The following is a 15,950-nucleotide window of genomic DNA, read 5'->3' as shown; positions in this document are numbered from 1 at the left end:
AATTTAACAAAAAAAAATTGAATTTCTCTACTTTTATAACTACAGCGCGGCAGACTATGGCCTAAACCTTTATCATTCTGAGAAGAGACCCGTGCTCAGTAGTGAGCGGCGATGGGTTATCATGATGATTCATCCTCTCCTATTCTCATATAATCCATCAAATGTCTTACATTATCAAATCGTGTTGTCACCCTAATAGAAAGGGACACACTCCAATTTAGCGCTATCTCAATAGGCTCGTTTTTGGTGTCTCAGTGCACAATCTTGTTTAGATAGGCATGTCTCTGCTTGCACTTGAGCATAGACTATACCTGTTTTTTTTTACCTTAGCAACACCACATACAAGGGAGCAGCTGGGGCAGGGGCAGCGTGACACTTCACAAGATGGCGATGTTAGTTCCAATTTTGACCACGCGTCAAGAGAGCCTTGTCGGACTTGTAGATTGTGCTCTATTGTGCTACTGCTGCCCATAGAGTAGGATTATAGTTGTTGTTGTTGTTTATTTTAGTGGCTTTTTGTTGTGCCACACAGCACAATTCATACCATACATTATTGCTTGGTAAGGGTACCACAGGGTACCACCTTGGTAACACATCCACACAGCAGCGCAAGCAGCAAACAATGATGATGACGGTGGTAACGGGTAACTTTAGAATCGTTGTTAATTGTGATCCGAGTCAACGGTTCAATGGAAAAAATATTCAGTAATATCTGATTATTCTAGTACTTAAATTTTGACAAGACATACTTACCAAAGAGCTTACATCCCAGGAAAATCTACATACAATTACTTTGTATACCGGAAAATGAAACTTCGAGGGATTTTAAAAGATTCATCCATTTAATCGATTTTGACCGAATTCTGTTGGTACACAGATAGCTTGCATCTTGGAGACCGATATAAGCTATTTTTTATCCCGAAAAACCTAAGACTTCCCACGGGACTTTAATAAAATCTAATACCACGGGAAATTAGGAGCATCATCTACTTACCTAGATACTTACTAAAGGAATTAAAAAAACAACAAGAATGAACAATTCACTTTTATTAACCCATTTTTATTGGTCGGTCATGAGTAATTTTAAAAAACTGGCCAAGTGCGAGTCAGATTCGCGCGCTGAGGGTTCCGAACTCGGTTATTTTTTCCAACATTTTGCACGATAACTCAAAAACTATTTATTATACATTAAAAAAAAAACTGTTTTAGACCCCACTTGGTATAATCATATTACTTTGAAAATTCAAAATACTAATTTGTTCATGAACACATTTTAATTTTTTTTTGTAATGTAACTACAAATTCACAGTTTTCGGATTATTTCCTTTACTTATGCTATAAGACCTAGCTACCTCCCAAATTTTATGATTCTAGGTCAACGGGAAGTATCCTATAAGTTTTCTTGACAGACAGACAGACAACGTGATTCTATAAGAGTTCCGTAGGGTCCGAGAGGAACCCTAACAATCAGGACAACCACTTATTCTATGACCGGCATGCATTTCTTTTCATATGTCGCCTCAAGGAATCCTTCGTAGCAAACGGGCAATTGCAGAGGGCACAGGAAAACTTTTTTTCGCCCGTATGCGTTACCCTGTGCCTCAGCAAATCAGATCTAGTGTAAAACACATTCTGGCAGACATCGCATTCATGCTTCCTCTCTTTCTTATGAACATTCTTAACATGATTGTTTAATAATGCTTTAGTTATAAACACTTTGGCGCATAGAGAACACTTGTGTTCAGGCTTAACCATCCCATGTTTCTCCACCAGATGTACCATCTTGAAATTCTCTTGGAAGAATCTTTCGTTACAGTACGGGCAAGGGAATCTTTGCCTTCTCACAAATTGTACATTATGTTCGTTCATATCGTGGTCCTTCTTGTCCGAACGACTGACAAAACTCAAATTACAGACCTCGCAACGAATTTTCCTATGTGAACGGGTTTTATGTAAGTTTAAGAACACTAAGTTAGCGAAACTTGCGCCGCAAACGTCGCAAATATGATTCTGAAAGTGTAGTTTGTTCATATGCATGTTCAAGAGTCTGAAATTGTAAAAGCTTTCGGTACAAATCTGGCATTTCAAGCCTTCGGTTTGCAGTTTGTACGGCATGAGCAAATCTTGCCCGTGTCCGAATTCCATGGTGTGCGTATCCTGGAGATGTTGCCTGAATTCTGGAAGGGTGGTTAGATTTTGGTCGCAAATCTTGCATTTCAGAAATGATATCTCCACTTTTAGCAATTTATTCTGCTGGCTTATGATTCTCTTTTCGATGTCCTGTAGGTTATGTGCGTTTTCGGTGTGGTCTCGTAGTTGGATCATGTCTGGGAAGGTCTCCTTGCAGCAGTAGCAGCTGTACCAACTCTTGTTGTACTGGAAAACGAACATTGTGGAGTTTTCGATGAGTTTCAAGGAGTTCTCGCGTAGAATTGGCCCGGGTCCCCGCCGCTCTGCTATCTTCGACCAGTCCTTTTCAGTTTTACCTAGAAGATGAAATATTACCCTCAAGACTTGATCTGATACTAATTAACCGTGAATATAGATACACCGACATAGCTAAGCGGGTGACGAATTTAAAGTGGCAAAGGGCAGGGCACATAGGTCGAAAAAACCGACCAAGTGCGAGTCAGACTCGCGCTCCGAGTGTTCCGTACTCGGGTGTTTTTTTCCGACATTTTACACGATAAATCAAAACTATTATACATGTATAAAAATAAACAAAAATCTGTTTTAGAATGTACAGGTAAAGCCTTTTCATGTGATACCCCACTGGTACAGTTATCTTAATTTGAAAATTGAAACACATTTTAATTTTTTTTTTAGAATAGAATAGAATAGATTTTTATTCAAATAAACTTTTACAAGTGCTTTTGAATCGTCAAATAATTTACCACTGGTTCGGAATGCCGTTCCTACCGAGAAGAACCAGCAAGAAACTCGGCGGTTGCTCTTTTCAATTGTTCAATTTACAATAATATTTACAATAATGATTGAATGATTTAATGATGTAACCACAAATTCACGGATTTCAGACATTCCTTTACTTCTTCTATAATACCCACCTACCTGCCAAATTTCATGATTCTAGGTCAACTGGAAGTACCCTATAGGTTTTCTTGACAGACACGACGGACGGACGGACGGACGGACAGACAGACAGGCAGATAGACAGATTTGGCAGTCGTTTAAAAACCAGATACTTAATAATATCCCGATAATCGATACCTATTACTTTATATAAAGAATAAAACACTATTAAAATTAGGTAACAATTTATTTCGTACAAAAAAATAATTCAACTACGAGTAAGTATGTATATATAAATTCTAGGTTTAGTTTCAGAATACATAATAGTACAGGTATAGTCCGTACAAAATGAGTTCTCACGCGCTATTTTAACTTTGTGTCAACTGTGATGTCAAAAGTTTCACCTATAGTCCGACAAGGCTCTTTTGGCGCGTGGCCAAAATCGGAACTAAAACCGCCATCTTGAGAAGTGCACTTGTTGATAGTCCACTGTGTAGGCACAAAGCGACAACTGCGACTTCTCTCAAGTGCCAAAAGAGCCTTGTCGGACTGTATAAATTATGGACTAAAATCGTACAATTATGACCCCGGTGACGCTGTAGTGGCCAGGAGGGCCTACACAGCATACTCAATCCGAAAAAAAAAACGTACTTTAGACATTTCAGTTGACACAAAGTTAAAATGGCGCGTGAGAACTTATTTTGTACGCATTATTATAATTTAATCATAGACTATAGAATGTTATCATAGACTGTAGTAGGTGTAGTACGCGACAGGCCGAGATGGCAATCGGGGGATTAAGTGGTGGAGTGTCCCGCACACCCGCACGTCGTCCGGTGCTATCGCTCACCAGGTTAGCGCAGAGGGTGTGCGGGACGTCCTCACTCCGATTGCCATCTCGATCTGTCGCGTATAGCGACCTATAGGTCTATAGCTCCATATGACACCAAAATTATCATTATTGACGGCTTCCAAGCCATCAAATGTTAATTCAAACGAACAAATGCTACAAATGAGTCGCTCTATGCATCTTATACTCAATCCTATTCGAAAATCCAATCCAGCATACACCACAGGTGAACTTCCAATCTGGATTATGACCTTTCAAGTGCTGTTTCAAAGTCTTTTCGTATCTATAACTCTTCTTACAGATCGGGCACACGTAATTCCGTTCTAGAGTGTGTATCGCCATATGCTTCCTTAAATGGCAGCGCTCAGAAAACGTTTTCCAACATATTTCACAAATTATATTCTGCGTATGATACTGCTCCTGATTGCCATCTTAACCTGTCGCGTATCATAAAAGTCTATAACTCTGTAGGTATGACAACAAAATTATTATCATTGACGGTTTCCAAGCAATTACATGATAATTCAAACGAACAAACGCTACTTATGAGTCGCTCTATGCATCTTATACTCAATCCTATTCGAAAATCCAATCCAGCATACACCACAGGTGAACTTCCAATCTGGATTATGACCTTTCAAGTGCTGTTTCAATGTCTTTTCGTATCTATAACTCTTCTTACAGATCGGGCACACGTAATTCCGTTCTAGAGTGTGTATCGCCATATGCTTCCTTAAATGGCAGCGCTCAGAAAACGTTTTCCTGCATATTTCACAGATTATATTCTGCGTGTGATACTTAATAACATGCATGCTCAAGGAATGCCGCGTTTTGAACATCAAATTGCAAGTTTCGCATGCATATGTAAAGGAAACCCCGTGGATTTCTTTCAAATGGTTGATTTTCTCGTAATGGTGCTCGAATCGTTCCAGACATTTGTGACATTTGGCCAACTTTGCTTTGCCCACTTTGCTATGGGTTTTATCATTGTGATACTTCAGTTTGGAGACGCTTGGGAAGGTTTTCTTACATTTCTCGCACGGATATGTCCCGTTTTTGTGACTCTCCATATGTGTTATAAGACGTTGGTAAGACAGAAACCCTTTGCCACACGAGTCGCATACCGCGTTGCTATAATGAACGCTAATATGTTTATTTAGAAGGAAAAAGCTTTGAAAGCTTTGAGAACAAAGATGGCATGCGAGGAGTCCATTTGTTGTTGTCAATTTAAACTCAACCATGCCATTGCTTGCTTTAGTAAAAATTTTATCGTGAACATTGATTAGATGTGTCTGAGCGTACGCCAAAGAAACTAAAGATTCCTTGCATATCCTACATTCCAAACTCGAGATGTCAACTTTAATTCTCTTCTTGCCTTTCTTCAAGATGTCCTTCAAAATCTGGTCATGTTCTGGAACTTCATGCTTTCTGGAATGTTCCAAAACCGTTTGGAGTTCCATGAACTTATCCTCGCAGAAAAGACATTTGAAAGAGCTCGGGTAGAGAAGGTAGGTGAACGGGGTGACAGTTGTGTATTCTAGGAGATAAGCAGCGTTTTTCCTTTCCGCCAATGTCATGGACCATTTACTACTCGTTTGGAGTTCTCTAGATGACACTGAAATAGAATTATTCTTAATTAACACACATAAAGGGATGGTAATTTAATTTACTAATAATTTTTATTGGATTTATCGATTAGATTAATTAATAATACGATCCATAAGAATTACATTATTACGAAATATACATACATTACATAAAGAATTACACTTAACTTTTCAATAAAATAGTTTTTTCTTTGTTTAGAGGCAGTTTAAACTTAGAGGGAGGTAACAGTTCACTAATTAAATGTACCTAGTCTGGTCAAGTTTGATGAACATGAAGATCGCCACGGTCGATCGATAAATAGGTACGATTTTTTGAAAATTTCAGGGTTGAGAAACTTCTCCCTTGTGCTATTATTTTATCGTTTCTATAGCTAGCTTTAATATGTAGATTCTTTAGAGATAATCTGCAGACTAAAAATTTCGGTATTTTTTTGGAAAAACATAGAATTTTTGGCAAAGTAACCAAATAGAAATTATGACTCTGGTACAGTTTCGGAGCCCTAAGTGGAGAACCTGTAAGGATTATTTTTATTTTAGTACTCACAATTATTAACTAAGATGTCTACCACTTAGAAACGTAATAAAAAGTTGGCACTATATCTTACTTTTTTTTTTAAATTTTTAAAGGAACAAATACGTATTTTTCTGAAAACGATCAATAACTCAAAAACGGGCCCTTTTTGCCCATAGGTGCTTTAGGCCGCGCTCTCACAAAAATCAAAAATTTTATGATTTCAAGCGCAAAATAAAATAGTTTTTGAAAAGTGTTACATTAACTGTCAATACAAAAGATTGATTTATTTTGAACATGTATTCAATTATGTGGAAGTCTTTCCTATGATGGTTAATTTGGAGCTCGAAAACTTACATTTTTTGGTTTAAATGTAAGCGCGCCCTTAAGGGTCATTTGATAGCATTTGACCTCCTCTACAACCTCTCAAAAGAGAAGGTAACATTTTACTGGACTTCATGTATAAATATCATACATATGGATTAAAAAATATTAAAAATTATTTCCCCGCTTCAAAACGTTTCTGATTAAGTATAAATAATATTTATAAAACTAAATTTAAAAAAAAAACATCAAAATCGGAGCTGATTCTGAGGACTTCCTAAGAATGGCTATTTTATTGCTTTATTGACTCCACTAAATGGGAATAAATGAAATAAGTTGAAAATTATTATAACCAGACGTTTCATACTTAACGAAATAGATAGGTAACTTCAACAAGACTTCAACATGCTGTTTCGGTTCATTCTTTCAATCGTCAGCTTCATCAAAAGCATGCCATTGGTTTAGATGTCTCTTATAATCGTCTTTACTGTCCAAGTCTGTTGGGCACTCAGAGCAGCTGAACTTAAAAACTGCCTCATGAGTTCTCATATGCTTCCGCAAAGTCATGCTATGCATATATGCATTCTTGCATATTTCACACACAAACTTCCTTTCCCCTGTATGCCCTCGCATGTGCTGTTTCAATTTCGACTCTATGCTGAAGCATTTAGAGCACAATTCGCATTTGAACTTCTCAGTGTGATATCTAGTTGTATGTTCTGTTAGCGTTCTTCTCGAATTGAAAGTGGTTTTGCATATATGACATTGAAACGTCCTTGTTATCCCATGTACTAGCTTCATGTGAACCAATTTGCCGTAATGCTCCTTAAATTCTTGAGGGCATAGATTGCATTTCTTCATTTTGACCCTTCCTTTCCCTCTGTGTACAATTTCAGAATGATACTTCAATTGACTCTTCTTCAGGAATATCTTATCGCACTGCTTGCAACTGAATTTCATTAGCAAGTGCTTTTCTCGATGCTTGATCAACATATGTTGGTTAAGAAATGCAGCACCACAGGTTTCACAAACAACTTTACCAACATGGGAGTTCATGTGGCTATTTAAGTGTGAAAACGATGGGAATTCTTTACTGCAAACATGACAACAAAAGTATCCATTATTAGACGCCATATTGTATTCTGTCATACCGTTACTGGCTTGCCAGAACTGTTTATCATGTATATTTATCAAATGGGCACGTATGGCTTCAAGATTTGGGTGAGGTAGATCACATAACCGACATTTCAGCTTCGATATGTCCACTTGTAAAGTTCGTTTTCCTCTTGAAACGTATTTTTCTAAGATCAGATCTCTTTCGAGAATCTCGTGGTTCGAAGTATGGTCTAATAAACAAGGTATTTCAGAGAAATATTGTGCGCAGTAGAAGCATTTGAAACTCCAGCCCATAAATACAAATGGTGTGACGGTTGTACATTGTATGAATGTGGTTGCATTATTTCTCTCGGCTACTGTCAGTTGCCATATGCTGGTCGGTCTAGGGTCTGTGGAAGAAAGATTAAATTCAGATGGTCTTAACAAAACAGCTAAGAAAATTCTACAGGTAGTAATGCGCTTACCTAAGTTACTAACACCATTTAGCGTTACACAGAAGCACTAATAGTTCTAGATCCATACTAATATTATAAATGCGAATGTGTCTGTCTGTCTGCCTGCTACCTTTTCACGGCCCAACAGTTCCACCGATTCGGACGAAAGGTACAGGGTTAGCTTATATCCCGGGGACGGACATAGGCTATTTTTAATCCCGGAAAATCAAAGAGTTCCCACGGGATTCCCAAAAACCCATCCGCTTAACCGATTTGTATGAAATTTGGTACCGAGGTAGCTTGCGTCCCTGTAATTGATATAGGCAACTTTTTATCCCGGAAAATCAAACAATTCCCACGGGATCTTTAAAAACCTAAATCCACGCGGACGAAGTCGCGGGCATCCTCTAGTATGTAATGTATTATACACATATGGAAATTTGTAACACCACTGAAAAGTCTGATGAAAAACGCAATGCAGAAAACATGCAATCACTCAGAAAACATGCTATAGGTACATGTATGTCACTCAGCGGGTGATACTTAGTGGGAGTTAAGGTGCCCACGCACGGGAACTGAACTGCAGCTGAACTGCGCGTCGCGTCAGCGCGCTGCACGATATTCTCTCCAGCCGCGACGCGCGGTAGTGACGCGCTACGCGGTACGCGCGTCGCGGCTGGAGAGAATATCGTGCGGGGCGCTGATGCGACGCGCAGTTCAGCTGCAGTTCAGTTCCAGTGCGTGGGCACCTTTATGCTTGGAGTTTTTGTTTTTGAAATGAGGAGATCCGTAAAAGAACCAGAATAACGGACATAACCAACGGGTCGCGAAGTTAGAAAGTTTTAAAATAAAGTTTCGACAAAGAATTCACACGTTTATTACTAGGAAAAATCTTTCATTCATAGACAACTTTTTCAAATCACCACATTATTACATGAATTCAAAGCAGACTGGCACAAATTCACAGCAGAAAAGGGCCCTTATCACAGTTTTTCACTAAAATTAATGATGTGTATCACACTATCACATCACACTAATCACACTAATATTATATAAAGGAGAAAGTTTGTATGTGTGTGTGTGTGTGTATGTTTGTTACTCCTTCACGCAAAAACTACTGGACGGATTGGGCTGAAACTTAGAATGGAGATAGATTATACCCTGGATTAGCACATAGGCTACTTTTTATCCCGGAAAATCAAAGAGTTCCCACGGGGATTTTAAAAAACCGACATCCACGCGAACGAAGTCGCGAGCATCAGCTAGTACTTTATATAATCCTACACTATAAACTGAGCTGTTGCACTAACTACATCGACTAAATCTAAGGCTGCGTTCCCACTATGTTGTAACGCTAACGATGAATTATATCATTGAACGACTATCACACTTCATACTAATATTATAAAGGCGAAAGTTTGTGTGTGTGTGTGTGTGTGTGTGCGTGTGTGTGTGTGTGTGTGTGCGTGTGTGTGTGTGTGTGTGTATGTTTGTTACTCCTTCCTCCTCCTGGATTAGCACATAGGCTACTTTTTATCCCGGAAAATCAAAGAGATCCCACGGGATTTAAAAAATTGGTTGTCTGTAAAGTCGGTTTACTGACGATAGTTGAACGTGACAACAAAGGCCGATTGTGCTTCTTTGTCGCTCGTTCCGCGCTCTCGCTTGCACTTCAAGCCTTACATGGGACGCCTCAGAGCGAGGTAACGCCGCATGAGTCATGTTTTTCCGTGCGTGCAGCCGGCTCTATCGAATTATAAGACGTTGTCACGTCAAAAACCTACATCCACGCGGACGAAGTCTCGGGCGTCAGCTAGTCGTATCTAAATGTTCCCATTGGATTTGCCATTACGATTAGTTGTGACGTTGTTTCATCGTTTTACGATTGTCGTGACACGGTCTAGACAATCCGCCGTAACTTCATAGAAAGTCTCGGGCGACAGTTAATCTTGCCGTCCATATGCGAAGACCTCCATTCAAATATACAAGCCATGATTCTTTAAACTACTCGACTACCTGTCACCACGACAGTGGCAACGCGGCCTAACTTATTACTCCAGTACCAAAGTTCTTTACAATAGTCCTAAACTGCCACTGAGGGTGCCACTGCTTCACATGCTTGTTATAATCGTTACGATTGTGAAACCCGTTCCCACATTCCGTACAAGTGAACTTCCAGACTGGGCCGTGTACCCTCATATGTTCCTTTAACGTCCTTTCATGCATGTACGCCTTGTGGCATACCGAGCAATAGAAATTCCGTTCGCCTGTATGCCCTCGCATGTGCATCTTCAACAAGGATTTCGTCCCAAAACATTTCCCACACACTTTACACTGAATAGTCTGAGTATGCTGTTTCGTTGTGTGCTCTGTCAAAGCTCTTCAAAAGTCATGGATGACAGTTAATCTTGCCGTCCATATGCGAAGACCTCCATTCAAATATACAAGGCATGATGCTTTAAACTACTCGACTACCTGTCACCACGACAGTGGCAACGCGGCCTAACTTATTACACCAGTACCAAAGTTCTTTACAATAGTCCTAAACTGCCACTGAGGGTGCCACTGTTTCACATGCTTGTTATAATCGTTACGATTGTGAAACCCGTTCCCACATTCCGTACAAGTGAACTTCCAGACTGGGCCGTGTACCCTCATATGTTCCTTTAACGTCCTTTCATGCATGTACGCCTTGTGGCATACCGAGCAATAGAAATTCCGTTCGCCTGTATGCCCTCGCATGTGCATCTTCAACAAGGATTTCGTCCCAAAACATTTCCCACACACTTTACACTGAATAGTCTGAGTATGCTGTTTCGTTGTGTGCTCTGTCAAAGCTCTTCAAAAGTCATGGATGACAGTTAATCTTGCCGTCCATATGCGAAGACCTCCATTCAAATATACAAGGCATGATGCTTTAAACTACTCGACTACCTGTCACCACGACAGTGGCAACGCGGCCTAACTTATTACACCAGTACCAAAGTTCTTTACAATAGTCCTAAACTGCCACTGAGGGTGCCACTGTTTCACATGCTTGTTATAATCGTTACGATTGTGAAACCCGTTCCCACATTCCGTACAAGTGAACTTCCAGACTGGGCCGTGTACCCTCATATGTTCCTTTAACGTCCTTTCATGCATGTAAGCCTTGTGGCATACCGAGCAATAGAAATTCCGTTCGCCTGTATGCCCTCGCATATGCATCTTCAACAAGGATTTCGTTCCAAAACATTTCCCACACACTACACTGTATAGTCTGAGTATGCTGTTTCGTTGTGTGCTCTGTCAAAGCTCTTCAAAAGTCATGGATGACAGTTAATCTTGCCGTCCATATGCGAAGACCTCCATTCAAATATACAAGCCATGATTCTTTAAACTACTCGACTACCTGTCACCACGACAGTGGCAACGCGGCCTAACTTACTACTCCAGTACCAAAGTTCTTTACAATAGTCCTAAACTGCCACTGAGGGTGCCACTGTTTGACATGCTTGTTATAATCGTTGCGGTTGTGAAACCCGTTCCCACATTCCGTACAAGTGAACTTCCAGACTGTGCCGTGTACCCTCATATGTTCCTTTAACGTCCTTTCATGCATGTAAGCCTTGTGGCATACCATGCAATAGAAATTCCGTTCGCCTGTATGCCCTCGCATATGCATCTTCAACAAGGATTTCGTTCCAAAACATTTCCCACACACTTTACACTGTATAGTCTGAGTATGTTGTTTCGTTGTGTGCTCTGTCAAAGCTCTTCAAAAGTCATGGATGACAGCTAATCTTGCCGTCCATATGCGAAGACCTCCATTCAAATATACAAGCCATGATGCTTTAAACTACTTGACTACCTGTCATTACGACAGAGTGGAGAGGTGACCTAACTTATTACCCCAGTACCAAAGTTCTTTACAATAGTCCTAAACTGCCACTGAGGGTGCCACTGTTTGACATGCTTGTTATAATCGTTGCGGTTGTGAAACCCGTTCCCACATTCCGTACAAGTGAACTTCCAGACTGGGCCGTGTACCCTCATATGTTCCTTTAACGTCCTTTCATGCATGTACGCCTTGTGGCATACCGAGCAATAGAAATTCCGTTCGCCTGTATGCCCTCGCATATGCATCTTCAACAAGGATTTCGTTCCAAAACATTTCCCACACACTACACTGTATAGTCTGAGTATGCTGTTTCGTTGTGTGCTCTGTCAAAGCTCTTCAAAAGTCATGGATGACAGTTAATCTTGCCGTCCATATGCGAAGACCTCCATTCAAATATACAAGCCATGATTCTTTAAACTACTCGACTACCTGTCACCACGACAGTGGCAACGCGGCCTAACTTACTACTCCAGTACCAAAGTTCTTTACAATAGTCCTAAACTGCCACTGAGGGTGCCACTGTTTGACATGCTTGTTATAATCGTTGCGGTTGTGAAACCCGTTCCCACATTCCGTACAAGTGAACTTCCAGACTGTGCCGTGTACCCTCATATGTTCCTTTAACGTCCTTTCATGCATGTAAGCCTTGTGGCATACCATGCAATAGAAATTCCGTTCGCCTGTATGCCCTCGCATATGCATCTTCAACAAGGATTTCGTTCCAAAACATTTCCCACACACTACACTGTATAGTCTGAGTATGCTGTTTCGTTGTGTGCTCTGTCAAAGCTCTTCAAAAGTCATGGATGACAGTTAATCTTGCCGTCCATATGCGAAGACCTCCATTCAAATATACAAGCCATGATTCTTTAAACTACTCGACTACCTGTCACCACGACAGTGGCAACGCGGCCTAACTTACTACTCCAGTACCAAAGTTCTTTACAATAGTCCTAAACTGCCACTGAGGGTGCCACTGTTTGACATGCTTGTTATAATCGTTGCGGTTGTGAAACCCGTTCCCACATTCCGTACAAGTGAACTTCCAGACTGTGCCGTGTACCCTCATATGTTCCTTTAACGTCCTTTCATGCATGTAAGCCTTGTGGCATACCATGCAATAGAAATTCCGTTCGCCTGTATGCCCTCGCATATGCATCTTCAACAAGGATTTCGTTCCAAAACATTTCCCACACACTTTACACTGTATAGTCTGAGTATGTTGTTTCGTTGTGTGCTCTGTCAAAGCTCTTCAAAAGTCATGGATGACAGCTAATCTTGCCGTCCATATGCGAAGACCTCCATTCAAATATACAAGGCATGATGCTTTAAACTACTCGACTACCTGTCACCACGACAGTGGCAACGCGGCCTAACTTATTACTCCAGTACCAAAGTTCTTTACAATAGTCCTAAACTGCCACTGAGGGTGCCACTGCTTGACATGATTATTATAATCGTTGCGGTTGTGAAACCCGTTCCCACATTCCGTACAAGTGAACTTCCAGACTGGGCCGTGTACCCTCATATGTTCCTTTAACGTCCTTTCATGCATGTAAGCCTTGTGGCATACCGTGCAATAGAAATTCCGCTCGCCTGTATGCCCTCGCATATGCATCTTCAACAAGGATTTCGTCCCAAAACATTTGCCACATACTTTACACTGTATAGTCTGAGTATGTTGTTTCGTTGTGTGCTCTGTCAAAGCTCTTCGCGTGGGGTATATAGTTTTACAAACTTGACAGTCAAATGTAAAAGTTATCCCATGCACTTCTTTCAAATGCGTCATCTTCCTGTAGTGCTCGGAAAACCTTTCCAAGCAATGCGGGCATTTCAACGGTTTACTTTTCTTCGAATTTGGTTCTTCGTGCTTTTTAAATAAATGATATCTAAGTTTTAATTTCGTTGGGAAAACTTCTTGACACCTGTCGCATTTGTGTACCCCATTTTGGTGGACTATGCGATGGTTGATCAAACGTTGGTGAGATATGAAGCCAAGGCCACATGTTTCGCATACGACGCTGAAGTGGACATTCATATGTCTGTTGAGAAGGAAGAATGAGTTGAAAGTCTTCCCACACTTGTGACATGATAGAAGACCTTTGGTTATACTCAGATTATAAGCCATTAGACCATTCCCTGCAGTATTAAACTCTTGATTGTGTATTGCAGCTAAATGTTTTCTGATATCATCAAGGTCTGAATGCTTCTGATCGCAAAGCCTGCATTTCAGAGCGGAAATATCTACTTTGATAACCCGTTTGCCTTTTCTCAAATACTGTTTCAGTAAAGTGGATCTATCGGGCACTGAATGTAATGTTGTATGCTTTAAGACTGAGTTGACTTCTGGGAAGATTTGTGAGCAGTAAAAGCATTTGAAATTCGCCTGCTGATAAAAGAATGGCGTGACGGTGGTATGCTCTAGGAAAGTGGCGGCGTTGAGCCGTTCGTATATGGTCATTTGCCATATGCTGGTGCGTGGCGTCGGTCGCTGTGTTCCCGGCAACACTGTGAACCAAAAAATCATCTCTTTAACTCCTCACTCCTGATATCCACTCGCTGCAACTGTGCAGAAACTACTAAAACGATACTGACCTATGTAGTGCCTTCTCATATTATTTTTAACTAGCGACCCGCCCCGGCTTCGCACGGGTGGACCCTACCACGAAAAATCCTATCTATTTTCCGGGATAAAATATAGCCTATACGGATTCGGAAGAACCCCTCTAAGTAATGGTAAAAGAAATTTTGAAATCGATCCAGTAGTTTTTGAGCCTATTCAATACAAACATACAAAAATACAAAGGTTTCCTCTTTATAATATTAGTATAGACAAACTTTTATTGGCTGAGCTTTTAGATTAAAATAAATAGTTTTATGGTAATAAAATTATAACTCTTAGCCTCGATAGCTCAACGGTTGAGGAGCGGACTGAATTCTAAAAGGTCGGCGGTTCAAACCCCACCCGTTGTACTATTGTCGTACCCACTCCTGGCACAAGCTTTACGCTTAATTGGAGGGAAAGGGGAGTATTAGTCATGATTAGCATGGCTAATATTCTTTTATTTTTTTTTAAAGTATGAAAATTATAAAGAAGGTAGTTTACAAGTGTAAATTAAAAATTTATAACACCCCAAGTGAAGGTTACAGTAACTAGAAAAGAGCTGATAACTTTCAAACGGCAGAACCGATTTTATTGGATTATAGTTAAGAACACTCTCAATCAAGCCACCTTTGAAACAAAAAAAAACTAAATTAAAATCGGTTCATTCGTTTAGTAGCTACGATTCCACAGACAGATACACAGATACACACGTCAAACTTATCACACCCCTCTTTTTGGGTCGGGGGTTAATAAATAGTTTTATGGTAAGAATGTAAGGTATGGAGCATGAAAATTATAAAGGAGGTAGTTAAAATGAGTGGCATTAATAAAATAAAAATACGTTTAAGAGGGCTCTCTCCGTCACTCGCTTCATACAAACGTAGTTCCAATTTCATTTGAATATTAAGCAACCAAAGTCCATGAAATTTTGCAGACATATTCTAATGCCTGTGGTTTTCCAGATTTCTGTTAAAATATTCGGTTTCAAAGTTACGCGGTCTTAAAAATTTACATACAAATCTTTGAGCCCCTGTAATTTTAAAACTACATATTTTTAGAAAAATCTAAAACACCACAGACACAGATATTAGTTTCTAGAATATGTCTGCAAAATTTCATGGACTTTGGTTGCTTAATATTCAAATGAAATTGGAACTACGATTGTATGAAGCGAGTGACGGAGAGAGCCCTGTTAATATCCAGCCTACACTGACTATGCTATTTTTGCTTTATTCAAAGACGCAATTGAAAACAGTAATATAATTAACAGGTAATTTAATAATGATTAGATATTAATTACAAGATGGTAAGTTGTATATGTATAAATCAAAGTTATTAATTAAGGAGTTGGCGACGAACAAAAGGGTGTAATTGCATTAAAGAAACGAGGATCAAACAATTGAATGAAAATTATTGTTAATACTTTAATGAATTTGTACCGTTTTCAAAAACCGGCCAAGTGCGAGTCAGACTCGCGTACTGAGGGTTCCGTACTCGGGTATTTTTTCCAACATTTTGCACGATAAATCAAAAACTATGATACATAAAATAAATAAAAATCAGTTTTAGAATTTATAGGTAAAGCCCTTTCAT

The 15,950-nt window shown here is 39.8% G+C and overlaps 3 protein-coding genes across 3 annotated transcripts; all 3 read right to left on the bottom strand.

Annotated features, from left to right (window-relative positions):
• Window positions 1-1,402: 1,402 nt before the first annotated feature.
• On the bottom strand, window positions 1,403-5,457 carry LOC123878284 (zinc finger protein 62-like). The gene is made up of 3 exons (XM_045925431.1): window positions 5,183-5,457; window positions 4,563-5,011; window positions 1,403-2,525 (listed from the first exon to the last, which is right to left on the bottom strand). Exons 1-3 carry the CDS (start codon window positions 5,455-5,457, stop codon window positions 1,486-1,488), a joined length of 1,764 nt encoding a protein of 587 aa, XP_045781387.1. The 3' UTR covers window positions 1,403-1,485.
• A 1,280-nt stretch (window positions 5,458-6,737) lies between these two features.
• Window positions 6,738-11,997, bottom strand: LOC123878283 (zinc finger protein 93-like). The gene is made up of 3 exons (XM_045925430.1): window positions 11,764-11,997; window positions 7,903-7,939; window positions 6,738-7,827 (listed from the first exon to the last, which is right to left on the bottom strand). The coding sequence occupies exons 1-3, from the start codon at window positions 11,995-11,997 to the stop codon at window positions 6,749-6,751; spliced, it is 1,350 nt and encodes a 449-aa protein (XP_045781386.1). The 3' UTR covers window positions 6,738-6,748.
• A 1,127-nt stretch (window positions 11,998-13,124) lies between these two features.
• On the bottom strand, window positions 13,125-14,359 carry LOC123878282 (zinc finger protein 780A-like). Its single transcript, XM_045925429.1, has one exon. The coding sequence runs from the start codon at window positions 14,277-14,279 to the stop codon at window positions 13,125-13,127; it is 1,155 nt and encodes a 384-aa protein (XP_045781385.1). The 5' UTR covers window positions 14,280-14,359.
• Between the last annotated feature and the right edge of the window lie 1,591 nt (window positions 14,360-15,950).

Source organism: Maniola jurtina, chromosome 26, assembly GCF_905333055.1.
Source record: "Maniola jurtina chromosome 26, ilManJurt1.1, whole genome shotgun sequence".
NCBI classification, from domain to species: domain Eukaryota; kingdom Metazoa; phylum Arthropoda; class Insecta; order Lepidoptera; family Nymphalidae; genus Maniola; species Maniola jurtina.
Note: the sequence above shows the minus strand (reverse complement) of the source record. Positions and strands in the feature narration are given on the sequence as shown.